The following is an 18,176-nucleotide window of genomic DNA, read 5'->3' as shown; positions in this document are numbered from 1 at the left end:
ACAAATTGGTAATCTTCCTAAAATTTGTTATGCCTGCTGAAGATGTTAACTAGGAACACTGACTTTTAGATAAATGTAAATAAGTAGAACAAAACCAGAACAAATACCTTGCTAGCCACACATAGATCAAGCACTAGAAACTACTGCTTAAAGTGCCCATGACCACTAGTTTGTTGAAAGGCAGGTTGAGAATTCTCCAACACTAAAGCTACCTGACACTGTTCTATAACTTATATATATTTAATATTTTCAATATATTTAATATATACATTTATATATTTAATATATATTTATTATAATATATATATTTAATATTTTAATGTATTTAATATTTTAAATTACTTGTGAATCTCATGAGATTTTGAAAGTTGATCTTTATGTCAATTACATGTTTCTGAAACTCCCATGCACATCTAGCCAAGCTATAAACTTCTGTTAGCTTGTTTTCCTTCCACACAGAGGCTAAGCTGAGAGTTGCATTTCCAGAAGACGCACAGGCAATGGTGCTTGCTTCTACACAGAGCCATGGAGCTTCTCCAGCTGCAGCTCTGACCCATCATGGGAGAGGCAGATTTTGTTTAGTGACAGCAACGTATTCTTTCCTCTTTTGTTCTCGGTCCAGAGATCTGTTGCCAAATCCAGGCTCTCTGCTGGATTAGGGGACAAAGAGTCAGACTGGAAAGAGTAAACCAAGAGAAAATGGACAGTGAAAACTGGGACTGGGTGATGGCAGACAGCAGGAGAGACTGGCTAGAGCACTGGCTAGAGGAGACGATGAAAGAAGGACTGAATACTCCTTCATACTTCAGGTCTGAGAGGGAAAACACTAGAAAATAGAAACCAGTGCATATGTACATGCCTGTTTGAAAGGGAGATTAGATTAGAAAAACAGCTAGGAAGACTACAGCTCATTTGACAAGGTGATTAGGAGCAGGATACTAAGTACCCATGAAGCAGTCTGTAATGGCAAAGTAAACAAAAAAGCACTGCAAGTGAGAAAGGAGACAGGGAGGAAGTCTGGAGGGTTGGGCTATGACTTTCCTGGTGTTCGGCAGGGGGGCTGAAACTAAGATGAGAAGTCTGTAAGCAGACTTAGCTGGGTGGATGACACATAGGAACCAACAGGTGCTGTGAGTGATGACAAATAAGAAAAAAATCATGCTTTCAGTAAGGAATGACTTATAACAAAGAACTCAAAAAAGAGAAGCCCTGGAGCTCAACCCAGACAGCCAAAACTTCCAATCACATTTATCTTACTCTCTCTATACCCCATTATCTGTCTGTGAAATGAGAATAATGCAGGCTTCCTACACTCATAGTCAGACCTCATGAGCATCACAGTAGACAAAAAGAACAGTTCTGTCTTTAGAGCAGCATAGAACAGAGCACATGCGTAATATAAAAGAGAGAAGGAGGGAGAGAGGGAGAGAGGGAGAGAGGGAGAGAGGGAGAGAGGGAGAGAGGGAGAGAGGGAGAGAGGGAGAGAGGGAGAGAGGGAGAGAGGGAGAGAGGGAGAGAGGGAGAGAGGGAGAGAGGGAGAGAGGGAGAGAGGGAGAGAGGGAGAGAGGGAGAGAGGGAGAGAGGGAGAGAGGGAGAGAGGGAGAGAGGGAGAGAGGGAGAGAGGGAGAGAGGGAGAGAGGGAGAGAGGGAGAGAGGGAGAGAGGGAGAGAGGGAGAGAGGGAAGTAACAAGTTTATTACCAACTGAACACTGAGCATTCTGCAGACTAACCAAGGGAGATGGGAAACTACTGCTGTAACTCAAAAGACACTTACCTGTCTAGAGGTGTGAATTAGAGCTGAATATGTTTTAATTTTGGAATTTGGCAACTTGCATGCTTTATATTTACAAACCCAAAAACACTCTTAATATTTCTGTTTATATATATAAATTGAAAACACTTCTGGCATTGCATTCCATTCAGTCGTATTACTCTTGAAATAAGTATTTGCAAAAATAAACTTGGTGCTCCCTGAGCCTAAGAGAGGTTGATAATGAAAGCATCTCTTTCTTGTGCTGGGTTACCCATACAGTACCACAAATGTAATAGGTTAAGCAAACATTACACATTTTCCTACCTGTTTTTCATTTGACATTACAATAAAAAATGGTTTGAAACTTGGCAATCACAAAGGAATACTTTGAGTCAGCAGGAGTAACACTGTCCCAAAGAAACACCCCCTTAGACCCAGTCCTCACTAGCACATCCCTATTCCCAACCAGCTCCCTCCAAGGCAAAGTTCAGCAAAAATCATGACAGTCTGTAGTGGGTTTATGTGGCAAACTTTTGGTAGCAGAAGGCTGTGGGGGTGGCTTCTGTGAGAAGAATCCAGAAGCTGCCCCATGTTAGAAAAGGGACCTGCTGCTGCCCAGAGCTGAGCCAACAAGTGATGTTGTTTGTGCCTCTGCAAAAGCAGATTTAAGAAAGAAGAAAAAAAGAAAATTACTGCACAACAGCTGCTGTGAGAGTGAGGAGTGAGAACCAGCCCTGCAGACCCTGAGGTCACTGAAGGAGGGGGAGGAGGTGCTCCAGGTGCTGGAGCTGAAGTTCCCTTTGCAGCCCATGGTGTACCATAGCAGAGCAGATCTCCATGCTGCAGCCTGTGGAGGGGCCCCTGGTGGACAAGGTGGACCTGCCCCAAATGAAGTTGTGGCCTATGGAGAACCCTCTCCGGAGCAGATTCCATGCCGGAGCTGCAGCCCATAGAGGGGACCATGCAGAGGCAGGCGACCTGGCAGGAGCTGCTGCCTGTGGGGGACCCATGCTGGAGCTCCTGATGGATGGACCCCATAGTACAGACCCGTGCTGGATCAGTTCTTGAAGAGCTGCTGCCTGTGGGCAGCCCATTCGCGATCAGTTTGGGAAGGACGGCATCCCATGGGAGGGACGGAGGGACCCACCCGGAGCAGGGGCAGTGAAGGAGCAGTGGAGAGTGTTATAGACTGACCACAATACCCATTCCCCCGGGCTGCTCAGGTGGAGAAGATGGAAGAGGGTGGATGGGGGAAAGGTGTTTTTAGTTTCTGTCCTTCCTTTCTCACTTCTCTAGCTTGTTAGTAATAGGCAATAAAATTGCTAATCTCCCTACTCTGAGCCTTTTTTGCCCGTCATGATAGTTGTTGAGTGATCTCCCTATCCTTATCTCAACCCTTGAGCACTTTTCACTGTATTTTCTCCCCCTTTCCCTTTGAGGAGGGGGAGCAAGAGAGTGGTTGTGGTGGAGCTTGGCTGCCACCTGAGGAAAAACTACCCCAGCCTTCCAGTAAGTAGCAGGTCAAACAACGTATCACTGGCTATGACTTCATAAAAACGTTAACTAAACACGCACTTTGCTACTCTTCTAATACAAACTCAACAAACAAACGGCATTACAGAAGCACAATAAAACCCATATATGGAGCACTCAACACAGGTGATCTGGGGGGACTTCCCCCTCCCTAAACCTCAGACACCTTCACTTCAGGGCATCATACCCCAAAGACGTCACACCGCACACACAGCCTGTTACTTCACCTGGTCTGTCAGGCACCAGGTATGCCATGCATGACGACTAACCAGATGGACACCAATGTGAACTCTAGCACCGCAGAAGACTCCACAGCCACTGAGGGCCACACCACCCAAAACTTTGAAACCTCAAAAGCAGCCCCGTGGGCTTGGCCGAGCTGAGGGTACGGGCAGGACTCCTCGGCAGGCACCTGCCACGGGAGACAGCCTCGCCTCCCCACCCTGCGACCGGGCTCAGGTAGCCGTCGGAGGGCGGACAGAGGAAGGAGAGAGGGCTGAAACCTCGGGCAGCAGCCGCGAGGCGAGGCGAGGCGAGGCGAGGCACGACCCGCAGCCATCCTGAGGCGGACTCCGCGCCCCCCGCGGCGGGGCTCGCCCCCGCCATTTTAGGTGCCGCCCCGCCGAGCCCCGAGGGGCGGTCCTGCCCTGCCCTGCCCTGCCGGTACCGCTCAGGCCGCACCCTCCGCCCCCTCCTCGCTCAGGTATCAGGCGAAACTGGTCGTGCGTGCGGGACGGGGCAGGACAGCGGCGGCCGGAGCGCGGCGGGAGGGACGATGGCTGGGCGCCGCGGGCTGTGCCTGCTGCTGCTGCTGCTGCTGCAGCTGCTGCTGCTCAGCGCCCTGCTGGAAGCCGTCACGCCCTCAGGTGAGCGGGGCAGCGCCGGGCGGGGTGCCCTGCTGCGGGCACCGGAGCCCCGCGGCAGGGCTGGGGGAGCGCCGGTGCTGCGGCTGAGGGGGACGGCGGGGCGCAGGGTGAGGCTGTGGGGCTTGATCGCCTTGGGGAGCAGGGTGCGGGGAGCCCCGAGCAGCGCTGCGGGGCCGGGGCTCGGCCATCGCGCTCCTGGACGCCTGGCGGCTCCGAGCGAGGCTTCGCCAGCGTCAGGTGCTGCCGTGCCTCGCCTGGTTCCCAGTAACGCGCCTGGAGGCGTGCTTAAGTGTTAAAATAACATAAAATAACATAAAATAACATAAAATAACATAAAATAACATAAAATAACATAAAATAACATAAAATAACATAAAATAACATAAAATAACATAAAATAACATAAAATCCTGGCTTTTCAGAACCGGAAGAAAAAAAATCCAATTCTGAAAAGCCAACACATTTTTTCTTCCTTTTTAAAAAACCTTAATTCTTATCTTTGTTATTTTATATTACTTTCTGAAAGTAAATACTGTTTTAAAAAAAAAAAAAAGGAAGGAAGAAAAGACATTCAAATCTCACTGCCCTACAGTTCATGTTTTGCTACCTTTTTGTATCAAAGCCTCCAAATCCCATTACCGTATCTGTGCACTTTGCACCGTGCCTCTCTGCATTAGTTCTCCCTGTGCCTACTTACATAGTAAAAGTTTATGCGTAAGGACTATGTAAATATTGAAACGAAGCTTCTGGTAGTTCCTATTTTCTCAGCAAATAGACACTAGATGTTTAATACGTGGTTATCACCTGCATGGTCAAACCAATGCATGACGGTATCAGATATTTTATTTTGTTCTATTGTGCGGTGTATTTTGCATCGCTTTTTGTGCGGTCTAGAACTACTGTAGGTTGTAACAAATGGATCATAGCGTCCTTAAAATCTTAAGGCAGTAAAAATCAGTGAGCCGTTAGGTGCAAATTTTGTGGCAGAGAGCAGAGTTGGTGATACCATATTGCCTCTTGGTAGCTCAGCTATCTGACCGGGGCAAGCGTAAGCTGTAAAGGGGATAATATCAACTTGGGGTGGAAAAAGTAGTCTGCTTAAATGTTTTATCAGGTTGATTGATCTTCTGGTGTTGAGAAGTGAGATGAGCTGGAAAAGGTATTCCCCTCCCGGCCAAAGTAGATGCACTGCAAGTCAGGGGACGTGACTGTTTTCAAACAGGCTAAGGCCCTTGTAGGGTTGTGGTGAATCTTTGCTGCAGGACCAAGAACCTTAACCTCAGTCCTGTGTGGGTGAGTATTGCCACCATGACCTAAGATGGTTTAGATACTCTGTGCTGCAGGGCAGACGTCATCCTTCGTTTGTTGTGCAGGTTTATATCTTCTGGACAAATAGCAAAGCTAGCAATGTTGAAACGGTCTTCTTGTGGGAGAGAGTGTGTTTGTCCCGATGATGCCAAGTAAGCTTTTCCTGTGGGCAGATTAGCAAGTTAACTGCATTCTCTGTATGTGAGTCAGGCAGGGTGAAACTGTTCTTGGAAGAAAAAGAAAAAAAAAACCAAAACACCAACAACAAAAACCTCAATTGTTATGGAAAACAGAAAGAAGAGAAAGAGTAAGAAAAGGATGTAGAAAATGCACATACCTAACAAAGGATTGGTTGCTCTGGGAGGGAATGTTAACTACAAAGAGAAACAGGATACTGAAACAGTCTCCCTGTATGCATGCCAGCTGGGCTAACAAAAACTGCCCAGTATCTGCAGTCAGAAATTTTGAGGCCAAAACTGAAACATATCCTTCAAGTAAGAATAAAAGCAAAACTTGGTGTCTGAAATCATATGCTTAATTTGATCATGCCTTCAAAAATAGAATAAATAGTAAGGAAAACTTTGTTCTGTCACTCTTGCAATACCAAGTCCTGTTTGTGGGTCATGTGTCTTTCAGTCCACTTTATTTCATACCACTCTTGTTCTTTTGTGACACGCTAACACGCTAGGTTTTTTTGAGACTATGCTTATTTCTTTCCACCCAGCCTATGAACACCAATGGCAAAACATTGTTTTTGTATCTGGTCACAAAATGTTTAAGTCTTTTGAATGGAATATGAATAGTAAGACTGCAGTTTGATATGGTAAACTACTTGTTGATATACACCTGCAACAGTGCTAAGCTAAGCTTTATTGTGGTACTCTGAGAACTAGTCAGCTTGTAGTAAAGGATCTGAGCACTCTGGGACCTTTCTCAGCCAACCTGGGGAAAGAAGTATTACTTAACTTTTTACCATTTACATCTAATGCCTCAATGAGCTATGAGCTATGCTGATTCTCTATTTTTCTATTTACACCTCAGGTTAGGGACCTGGTTATTCTGTAATATGCAAGCAAAGTTTACAGTCCTTAAAGACATTACTGACATAATCATATGACTTGAAGACCTGAGAGCAGGATTTGTATGATTCTGCCATTTTGTAATTATACCACAAATAGGCCAAAATGAATATTTGTCATTGCAGTTGGTTTTATCAGCAGAACAGTCCTGACAAAAATACAGACAAATCTTTGTGGTAGACTGCACAGAGACTGAAGAAGTCCATGTCATTGAACTTGCAAAGAGCTTTCTTACACCACAGTCTTCCAGTGAAGCCTGCCTGTGCCTTGAACTTGACAAACCCTTGTTAAGTAGAACTAGGATAACTTAATTCAAAACTCGAAAGAACACCAATATATGTCATATTTCTGTACCTCTTTCTTAAGAGGTCACTAAGCCTAGACAGGACCCTAATACTGTACATCAGGCGTTTGTAGTACTAACTTGAACAGCTATCTAGAGTTGTGCTTCTTTTGGGAATCTATTGTGGAAAACACACATACTTGTGTGTTTATTTATTTATTGTACGATAACTCTTGACTTAGACATTAATAGAATCATAGAATATCTGAATTGTAAGGGACCCACACGGATCATCGAGTCCAACACCCTAAATAAAAAATGACTGTGGGTCTAAGACTATTGTCCAAGCTCTTCTTGAACTCTATCAAGCTCAGTGCCATGCCCCCTTCCCTGAGGAGCCTGTTCCAGTGCCTACTTTAAAATGTAAGGTGTTATTCTAATTTATTCCTTGCTGGAATTGTATCAAAACTACTATTTGTTGAAAGACAAAGGCACCATCCTTCAACACTCTTCATGGCATATTAAACACAGACCTGCGTGCTCAATAAAATTCTTTATACTGTTGTTTTTTGATGTTGCTGTTTTGGTTGGTGTGGTTTTGTTTGTTTGTTTGTTTTGGGGGGTGGGGACAGAGTGGCTAAAATTATTCACAAATATTGATAGATTTTGTGATAAGATTAAGCTACTCTTACAAACAATCATGTGCCATGTCCATTGAGTCTAGCTTGGTGGACATGTGACTTTTTAGAATAGAGTGAATTCTTTGACAGTATCTGTGCAGTTTAACTTGTCTGTACAGGAGGACTGTGTTGTGTATTGGAGGTGTTGTGGCAGGGGTCTCTGGACTGAGCCATCTGAAGGCTGTCATACAAGACGGAGCAATCAGGAATGTCTGGCTTGCCTATATGGTTTACAGGTTCATGTGGCATCCAAAGAGGTAGAACAAAACCTGAAGTGATAGCTTTCTGGTGTAAGAAGCAACCATAGAATCACAGAACAGCTTGTGTTGGAAGGGACCTTAAAACCATCCAGTTCCAAGCCCCCGTCATGCACGCAGGGATGCTACCCACTAGACCAGGTTGCTCAAAGCCCCATCCAACCTCGTCTTTAACACCTCCAGGGCTGGGACATCCACAGCTTCTCTGGGCAACCTGTTCCAGTGCCTCACCACCTTCTGAGTGAAGAATTTCCTCCTAATATCTAACCTAAATCTCCCCTCTTTTAGTTTAAAACCATTGTTCTTGCCCTATCTATCTGCCTGAGTTGCTGCTTTCCAGCAACCATATCTGGCAGCTCTACTGATCTAGTGGTGCGAGTAGAAATAGTAGAGATTGCTTGACCATCTTATCTGTGAGTTGGAAGGACATGACAGATGACTGGCCCTGTTGCACCTTCATGCTTAAAGTTAGTCTGTTCATGTTTTACTTCAGATACAGTGTAATAGACATCTTTCTTCAGAGGTCACTTGAGCATAGCTTCCTGCTTTGCATTCTGACTGTTTCAGTTCTAGCTGGTCTGACTGAGGACAGCATGCTATCTTTAATGCACAGCTGGGTTTGAGCTCATCTTTTCATCATCAGTTTAAGGCCAAGGAAACTTCTACTGCAGATATACTGTAAGCATGCTGGAAAGTTCTAGAAATCCTAGCATTTGAGTAATCTGGCAGTGCCATGAAAAAAGATAATCGTGCCCCTGGGTTACTTGAAAAATTTTGTTTTAACTGTTCAGATGGTAGGAACACCTGACAGTCATTTCAATAATGTATTTTTATATTACTGGTGAGGCGGAAAAGCATTCTGGTTGCTGATACACAACCATTAAATAAGAATATAAGTGTATTTTGGGTAGTAAACTAAAATGAAGGGAAGAAAAATTGTCAAGTATTTGAAAAGCAGTCTCATTTTTCTGTTCACAAGACTCTCTTTAATTCTTCAGTGTAAATCACGTTGTCTACTTTATTAAAAAAAAAAAAAAAAAAGTAGTTATGTTTGTACTTCAGTAACAGTGACTTCTCAATTTATTTTTTTTCTAGTGAAAAGTGTAACCGCCAAGCCAAAAGGAAGAAGTTTTGTGGGCCAGAAAGTTACAAATGCAAATAATGCCTCTGGGGAGTCCTACAAAGTGGATGACTTTGCAGCAAAAGTTCTTACAGGAAAGCTGACCACAGTTTTCCTTCCCATTGTGTATGTCATTGTCTTTATCATTGGTTTGCCAAGCAATGCCATGGCCATTTGGGTCTTTTTTTTCAGAACAAAGAAGAAACATCCTGCTGTGATTTATATGGTTAACTTGGCATTCGCAGACCTTCTCTTTGTTGTATGGTTCCCACTGAAGATTGCATACCATGTAAATGGCAATAACTGGCTATTCGGTGAAGGTCTCTGCAAAGTGCTTGTTGGATTTTTCTATGGAAATATGTACTGCTCCATTCTTTTTATGACATGTCTCAGTGTGCAAAGGTATTGGGTTGTAGTGAACCCCATAGTGAACTCAAGAAAGAAGTCTGAAATTGCTCTGGGCATCTCCCTTGCTATCTGGATACTGATTTTGCTGGGCACCATTCCATTGTATCTTGTTAATCAGACAGTATATATTTCAGATCTTAACATCACTACCTGCCATGATGTGTTGCCTGAAAACGTTTTGGCTAACGACATGTTCAATTACTTTCTCTCACTTGCAATTGGACTCTTTCTAATCCCAGCTCTTGTCACTGCTGTTGCTTACATACTAATGATTAAGACTCTGAATGCTTCCATCTCAGATATAAGCAATGGGAAGAAACGAAAAAGAGCAATCAAGCTCATTATTGTTGTCCTGTCAATGTACCTCATCTGTTTTACACCTAGCAATGTGCTGCTTATTGTGCACTATTTACTCCTCAAAAAATACAGCCAAAGCCATCTGTATGCATCATACATAACTGCACTGTGTCTTTCTACTCTGAACAGTTGTATCGATCCATTCATCTATTATTATATTTCAAAGGACTTCAGAGGCAATCTTAGATATGCTCTTCTTTGCCGAAGTGTGCGAACTACGCGGAGGATGCAAGTTTCTCTCTCATCAAATAGACACACCAAGAAATCCATTTCTTACTCTTCAAACTCAAATGGTACCACTGAATCAACCTACTGAGTTTAGTCCTAGAAGAAAAGTGAACTCTTACTACTGGTGTTGAAAGGAAGACAAGAAATTTATTTTGTATTACAGTTTGAAGAACACCTTTGCTTTTTGACTCACACTGAAGCCTAGATTTCAGAACTGGCAGCTGCTTTTCCTTTACAGATATGTCAAGCAGATAAATCTTCCAACCATGCTGGAGAAACAAATAATGACATTTCTGATGCTTTGCAGAAGTGCTGCTCACCTTGAAGTGTGTTGTGGTTGAAGAAGTTTTTGTTCTATATTGAAGCTGCCAAAAAGGCAAATGTCACTGGAATGTTATGTAGAGTTTCTAGTATATTTAATTAACAGAGAAATCTGTTTTGTTTGGCTTTAACTGTAATATATTAAACATATTGTTTGTGTAGGACCTTGCACTGTGTACATGCTTACACTGAATGTTTTTTGAAACAGTGGCAAGAAGGAAAGGAGAATCTGTTCCACCTTATTGGTGGGGGTCCAGCAACATGAGTGCTTATTATCTTAAGTATAATGTAATCTTATTGTATTTTTAAAATTTCCATGTTGTAAATACTAACATGGTAGTAGCCTGGTAGGGTTATCTTTTTGAGTTGACCAGCTGAACTTATCAGCTAGCACTGAACTAAATTAAATGTTAGTTGAGGCGTTGAGATTATATACGGTTACTTAATAATCATGAGAACCTGGTCTTAAATGGGTCTGTTTAACAAAATTTTGATGAATAGGTTTGATTTTTATATAATGTCTTGTATTTTTTAAGATATCTAATATGATTTTTTTTATAATACATTTGAGTTTTTTGCTTTCTTTTATTCATTTATATGCTCTTCAAAAGACTGAGAAGTTCACCTTGCTGGGTTTCAGGTAGCAGAGATATCATTCCTAATAGTGAATTAGAAGTCTGACTATTATAGCTGTAACGCATAAATGTGTCAAGTAAAAACATTTCATTAGAGCAAAACTCTATTCCCTTATCAGTAGATAATTAAACAAAATGATTCCAAATGCTTCAGAACTCTGGGGAAATAATGAGAGATAAATCATGTTTAGATTTCTAAATATCTTAAATCCTCCTCCCCCACCCATTTGTGATCACTCATGAATATGGAATCACACCAACTTCTTCTCCAAAAAGCTGATGGTATACATTTGCTGGTAGGACTTAGATACATGTACATTCTCTCAAATCTTGCAGTCCTGGTAATTTTTACCAAGCTGTACATTGCACTACCATTAAAATGACCTGAGACTTAGGTGTAGCAGGATTTCTGCAAACACAAGCAAATAGAAAAGCTGTCAGTCCAAAAAATACTCTGTTTTTTGGTGATAACTCTGATGGTTCAGTTGTTGCTGAGCAGTGCTTACGCTAAGTCAAGGACTTTTCAGCTTCTCATGATGCCCTGCCAGTTAGGAAGCTGGGGGTGCACAAAGAACTGGGGGAGGACACAGCCAGGACAGCTGGCCAGAGACGTGTCCCCATACCACATACTATCATGCTGAACAATAAAAATGAGGGATAAAGAAGGAAGGAGTGGACATTGGGAGAGATGCAACTTCTCTTCACGTGAAACAGTTATGTGTGATAAGCCCTGCTTTCCTGGAAGTGACTGTCCACCTGCCTGCTGGTGGGAAGTAGTAAATGAATTCCTTCCTTTGCTTTGCTTGTGCACATGGCTTTTGCTTTACCTAGTTAACTGTTGTTATCTCAACATTTGAGTTTTCACACTTTTATCTTTCTGATTCTCTTCCCCCATCTCACCTACGGAGAATGAGAGAGTGGCTGTGCAGTGCTCAGCTGCCTGCTGGAGTTAAAGCATGGCAGCATTTTAAAGGTGACGAATTGTCTATGAGTGTCCACATAATACCACAATGATATCACTTATGATCAATGGATGACTCTTACATTGCTAAAAAAAATAATAGGCTTAATATAGCCATTCAGTCTTTGGGGGCTGTTGTGTTCCTGAAATTATAGAAACTGGGGAAACTACAACTTACAGAAACTACAGTCTTGTATAGCAGTATATATCGCATCAAATATATCTAAAATACTTCTTTCTGTAACATCCCAGAAGTTAAAGCATAGTTTTTTCAGTGCTTCCTCACTTGTGGATTAAAAGAGCAGATTGCAAGGAAGAGTCTTTCAACTCTTACAGCAGAGGTCTGCCAATGACATGCATAAGACTTAGGCATTACTATTGTGTAGTTGAAAGCTTTTTGATAAAAAGTTGTAACTAACAGTATGGTTTATCTTTAAAGAGATTGTACCATATGTGACATACTTTGGAGAAGACTGTTCAAGGAGCCCACAATCATCTATATGCTCACTGCATGCTGTGAAAAGATCTTTTTAGTCGTGTTTCTTTATATAGTATAGATCACTAAAGTCCATTTTGATTTTCGTTCACTGTTTTACTGATATCATCTGGGGTTTATGTTGGGGTGGAGAGGAAGGCAAAATTCTGTGTTCTACTGCTCGTGGGGATCATTTTGGTCTGCATTGAACTGTTGTGTGGTTGGAGAGAACTGATACTGAGAATTTAATCAAACATTTAACTGTTTTTAAGATCTGTATCTCCTAAATAAACAATGCTGCAAGTGTGTCTTCATTTGCCTCAACCCAAGTGCAACGAAGAGCAAACTAAACTACAGATAAAGAGGAGGAACCCATATAAAAATTGTCTTATTTTCTTGTTCAGCTTTTCTTCAGCTCAAAACAGGGACAAATTGTAGCAAGGTAAATCCTTACTTTTAATACAGGTATCCCATCTATAGCTGCATTTCAAATCCTTATTCTAATTTAGAATGAAGGGGTAAATTTGTTCCCATTAATGGGACAGGTAGGCCATACTCTGTATGATACAGAGTATAATAAAAGTTGCAAATTTAAACAACATATATATGAGGTTAGAGTGTCGTAAGCCACTTGTTATCATGGAAGAGCACCTTAAGCTGTTCTAGTTTTGGCTGGGATAGAGTTAATCTCTCTGGTCGTTGCTATATAATTGCTATATGATACTATAAGTCATCACTGCTATGGTTGCTGTATGCCATATCAATGGTATTACAGTCAACTGGATTAACAAAAAATTAATTTTGATGGAACTGAGCAAAGAGCAGTGGTGATGGAACCAGAAGTGGCTTCAGCATACAGCAAGCAGTTCAACACCAACTCTCCTGCCCTGAAGGACTGTTATAGCAGACGGAGCCCAAAGCCACTGACGAAATGAATTCAACAGCCATTTTGGAAGGATGGTGCATATTGTGGAGAAATTATATGCATCTGTATATGTATCGAAAGACAAGAAAGTTGGTGGTGATTAATTGGGATGTATTGGAAAGTGGGGGTACTGTGACATAGCTGATATAGTATAAGGGGTGTTTTTTGTCCTTGTTTCAGCTGGGATGGAGTTAATTTTCTTACTGATGCTATGTTTAGGATGAGAATAATGCTCTGGTAACATGCTGATGTTTCAGTTGTTGCTGAGCGGTGCTTACGCTAAGCCAAGGCCTTTTCAGCTCCTCATACTGCCCTGCCAGCAAGGAGGTTGGGGGTGCACAAGGAGCTGGGAGGGGACACAGCCAGGACAGCTGGCCCTAGGGGGCCAGAGGGGTGTCCCATACCACATGGCATCATACTGGACAATAGGAAGGGGGGAGTTGGCCTGGGGGTCTGTCACTGCTCAGGGTCTGGCTGGGCATCAGTGGTGAGCAACTGAATTGTGCATCATGTTCTTTGTATATGCCTTTATCATCATTATCATTATTATTAACATTGTTATTACTACTACTACTACTACTACTACCACTATGTTTTTTCCCTTCATTTTCTGTCTTATTAAACTTGTCTTCATCTCAACCCACAAGTTTTACCTTCTTCCAATTTTCTCTCCCATCCCACTGAGGGGGAGTAAGCAAATGTCTGTCTGGTACTGAGCTGCCTGCTGGGTTACACTACAGCAGCTGCTGGGCTACAATCCTGTTTTTCTTCCCTTTCTTTCTCAGGCACAAGTTCTTATGCAGCTGAGTAGGAAAGCAAGTTAGGGAGCTGATTCAACAGAAAACTAGAATTACTGAAGAGGATTGATTAAATTACAGAAATTTGAATTAGTTCTTTTAATTGACAATTGTGTTTGTATATAGCCAGATAGCAATGGGGTAAGAACAGTTAGCCCAGTAGGGTGAAATAGGCTTCTAAGCTTTCATTGAAACTGTGTCCTCAGGCAGGACTGATTGGTATAAAGGTAGTCACCTTTTGCTATTAAAACAAGTATTATATATAAATACAAATATTTTCCTGAGCAGTTAGAGTGCTAACTTTGCAATTTAAACACCAATCAGTGCAAAACAAACAAACCAACAAACCCCACACATAGCTTATATAAGGTTGAGATGCTGTGAAAAATATTCCTTGCAAGTGTCAGGGAGTTAGAAATCAATGTAATTTGTGTGCACAGTGTCATGGTTTCACAGTCAGCTCGAGCACGTGCTGTATGTAAGAGACTGTAAACCAATGTTTCCTCTGACCTGACATCTTTATCACACCGTTCCCTCATACTGTCACAAGCGTGCGTGACCTTGTGGTGGATAGGATCACTGAAGAGTAATCAGTTAAAGTTAAACCTGGAAGGAGGCAAAGGTTGCTTTTTTCTTGAAACAGCTGCTGCTTGGTTTACTGGATGAGGGCTTGGCTGGGCACAAGCGAGAGGCAGTCTTTCTCTTTCACTGTCAGCACCTGTGGATCTACAAAGCAAGTTGAAGCGTGGGAGCTGTGAGGCCTCTGCCTAACCTCCTAAGCAGTGAGAAGTGAACCTCCACACAAGAACATAAGAATGGCTCTGCTGGCTCAGACCCAGGGCTCATTCAGCACAGCCATGCCTCTGGAGGTCTGCAGTAAGATGTCAGGAGCTGAGTCAAAAAACAGAACTGCTGAACAGGGCACATGACCAACAGATTGACATTAGTTGTGGCTGGGGAAGTTTGTCACATTGCACCGCCACATGAATGATATGCTACGGAGCTGCCACACTGTGCCTTGAAGCCCAGAGGAAAAAGGAAGGGGGTGGGGACAAATGAAGGCAGGAGGAGCTATACTCATTGCCACCTGTGAGAAAAACTGCTGCTACTAAATATTAATCTGTAACTCAATATGCATATGTGACAGCAACAAAGAGTGGTTATAGGCAGGTATCCACAGATGAGTAAAAACAATACAAGCATGTGCTATATGCCCCACAGTACTCTCCCAACATCCAGTTATTTTTAGCACAAGGGCTTCATTAAATCTGATGTGGCTCATCTATTTTAGTAGCATCATTTAGGTGTCTTGCTGTGAAAATGACAATCATTTAACTTGCTTTGAATCAGGATCATACAAACAGAATAATTAAGGTTGAAAGAACCTCCAAGATCATCTAGTCCAACCATCACCCTACAAACAATGTCACCCACTAAACTGTGTCCCTAAGCATCACATCCAGACTTTCTTTGAACACCCCCAGGGATGGTGACTCCACCACCACTCTGGACAACCCGTTCCAATGCCTGACTGCTCTTTCTAAGGAGAAATGTCTCCTCATTTCCAACCTAAACCTCCCCTGTTGCAAATTGAGGCCATTCTCTTAAGTCCTACCACTGGTTATCTGCGAGAAGAGTCTGACCCCCAGTTCCCCACACCTTCCTTTCAGGGAGTTGTAGAGAGCAGTAAGGTCTCCCCTGAGCCTCCTCTTCTCTAGACTAAACAACCCCAGTGCCCTCAGCAGCTCCCCTTAGGACTTGTGTTCCAGGCCCTTCACCGGCTTCGTAGCCCTTCTCTAGGCGTGCTCCAAGGCCTTGATGTCCTTCTTGTACTGAGGGGCCCAAAACTGAATGCAGTACTCGAGGCGCACCCTCACCAGAGCAGAGTACAGGGGGATGATCACCTCCCTAGTCCTGCTGGTTACACTATTCCTGATACAAGCTAGGATGCCGTTGGCCTTCTTGGCCACCTGGGCACACTGCTGGCTCATGTTCAGGTGAGCATCAATCAGCACCCCTAGATCCTTTTCCTCTGCACAACTTCCAAGCCACTCTGCCCCAAGCTTGTAGCATTGCATGGGGTTGTTGTGGCCAAAGTGCAGGACCAGGCACTTAGCCTCATTGAACCTCATCCTATTGGCCTCTGCCCATCAACCCTAACCTGTCCAAGTCCCTCTGCAGGGCCTTTCTACCCTCTGGCAGATGGACACTTCCCCCAAACTTGGCATCATCTGCAAACTTACTGAGGGTGCACTCAATTCCCTCATCCAAACCATCAATAAAGATGTCAAACAGGATGTGCCCCAACACCATCTCCTGGGGAACATCACTGGTGACCAGTCACCAGCTGGATTTCACTCCGTTCACCACCACTCTTTTGGCCCAGCCTTCCACCCAGTTTTTAACCCAGCAAAGAGTGTGCCTGCCCAAGCCATGGGCTGACAGCTTCTCCAGGAAAATACTGTGCAAGGCTGTGTCAAAGGCTTTGCTGACATCTATGTAGACTACGTCAACAGGCTTTCCCTCATCCACCAGGCAGGTGACCTGGTCATAGAAGGAGATGAGGTTGGTCAGGCAGGATTTGCCTTTCATGAAGCCATGCTGACTGGGCCTGATCCCATGGTTGTCCCATATTTGCTGCTTGATTGCATTCAAGATGACCTGTTCCGTCACCTTTCGTGGCACTGAGGTCAGGCTGACAGGCCTGTAGTTCCCTGGGTCCTCCTTACAACCCTTCTTATAGATAGCCATCATGTTAGCAAGCTTCCAGTCACACAGAACCTCTCCAGTTGACCATGGCCACTGATAGATGCCGGAAAGTGGCCCAGCAGTCACATCTGCCAAATCCCTCTGCAGCCTTGGGTGGATCCCGTCAGGTCCCATGGACTTGTGATAGTCCAGGTGGAGCAGCAGGTCTCCACTGCTTCTGTTTCCACCAGAACTGTGGGGGGGTTCTTCTCCCTGCCCCAGACTTCCAGGTCAGGAGGCTGAGTACCCCAAAGATACATGGTCTGACTAGTGAAAACAGATGTAAAGAAGACATTAAGAACTTCAGCCTTTTCCTTATCCTCAGTAGTCATGTTTCCCCCTGAGTCCAGTAAAGGATGGAGATTCTCCCTGGCACTCCTCTTACTGTTAATATATTTGTAAAAACATTTTTGTTATGCTTAAATATAGTGGCCAGGTTCAGCTTGTGCTGGGCTTTAGCCTTCTGATTTTCTCTCTGCGCATGCTGGCAACTTCCTTGTACTCTCCCTTTGTTGCCTGTCCCTTCTTCCAGTGGACATAAATTCTGTTTTTCTCTCGGACTCTCAGCAAATGTACCCTGTTCAGCCATACCAGCCTTCTTCCCCACCAGCTCCTCTTATGGCACACAGGGATAGCTTGCTCCTTCGCCTTTAAGACTTCCTTCCTGAGGAGCATCCAGCCTTCCTGGACCTCTTTGATCCTTATCCATAGGGATGCTACCTTATCATTCTCAGCCCCAGGCTCAACAGCATTGAAACACTCTCTAATATAGAAACACACCACTGCCCCTCCTTAGATTCCTGTTCCTTCTGAAGAGCTTGCAGCCATCCATTGCAGCACTGCAGTCATGGGACTGGTCCCACCACATTTCAGTGATGGCGACTAGGTCATAGTTTGCCTGCCGCACAACGGCTTCCAGCTCCTCCTGTTTGTTGCCCATGCTGTGTGCATTAGTGTAGATGCACTTCAGTTGGGTCATCGCCCTAGCCCCCAGCATTACTCCCCCGGGCTCATCTCTACTGAGCCTCATTTCTGCTATCTTCCTTTGGTGGATTCAGCTCTCAAAGGGTAAGTGGATGAATGAGTCCCTAACTGCCTTACCCTTCCCACTTGCAATTTTGTAGGCTACTGTCAATTTCTCTCCATCTCAGCTAATTTTCAGGTTGAGGAGTCCTGGCCAATTCGTTCACTCCAGTATTGACACAATTCGCCAAGGCCTTCACCTACCTGTGTGCTGTCCCTCAGCTACACACAGCATTCAAGCCACAAATGAGTGTGATGACTTCTGTTTTGTTCCCTGATGCTTTCCCTAATGTTTGATTTTATTTTCTTTCTGCTCTGGAAAACTGTTTTGATGTTTTCATGCAACTGCTTGTAACTTCAGCATATCACTCCTGACCAGTTACAGTAATTTTGCAACATACACAATTCTGCATACAATT

The 18,176-nt window shown here is 43.7% G+C and overlaps 1 protein-coding gene across 1 annotated transcript; it reads left to right on the top strand.

The window, feature by feature from the left end:
• The first annotated feature begins 3,820 nt into the window (after window positions 1-3,820).
• Window positions 3,821-10,756, top strand: F2RL1 (F2R like trypsin receptor 1). Its single transcript, XM_084504391.1, has 2 exons — window positions 3,821-4,152; window positions 8,855-10,756. Exons 1-2 carry the CDS (start codon window positions 4,062-4,064, stop codon window positions 9,958-9,960), a joined length of 1,197 nt encoding a protein of 398 aa, XP_084360517.1. The 5' UTR covers window positions 3,821-4,061; the 3' UTR covers window positions 9,961-10,756.
• Window positions 10,757-18,176: the final 7,420 nt, after the last annotated feature.

This window comes from Aythya ferina (genome assembly GCF_964211825.1).
Source record: "Aythya ferina genome assembly, chromosome: Z".
In the NCBI taxonomy this organism is placed as follows: Eukaryota; Metazoa; Chordata; class Aves; order Anseriformes; family Anatidae; genus Aythya; species Aythya ferina.
This window is presented reverse-complemented; position numbering and strand designations above follow the sequence as displayed.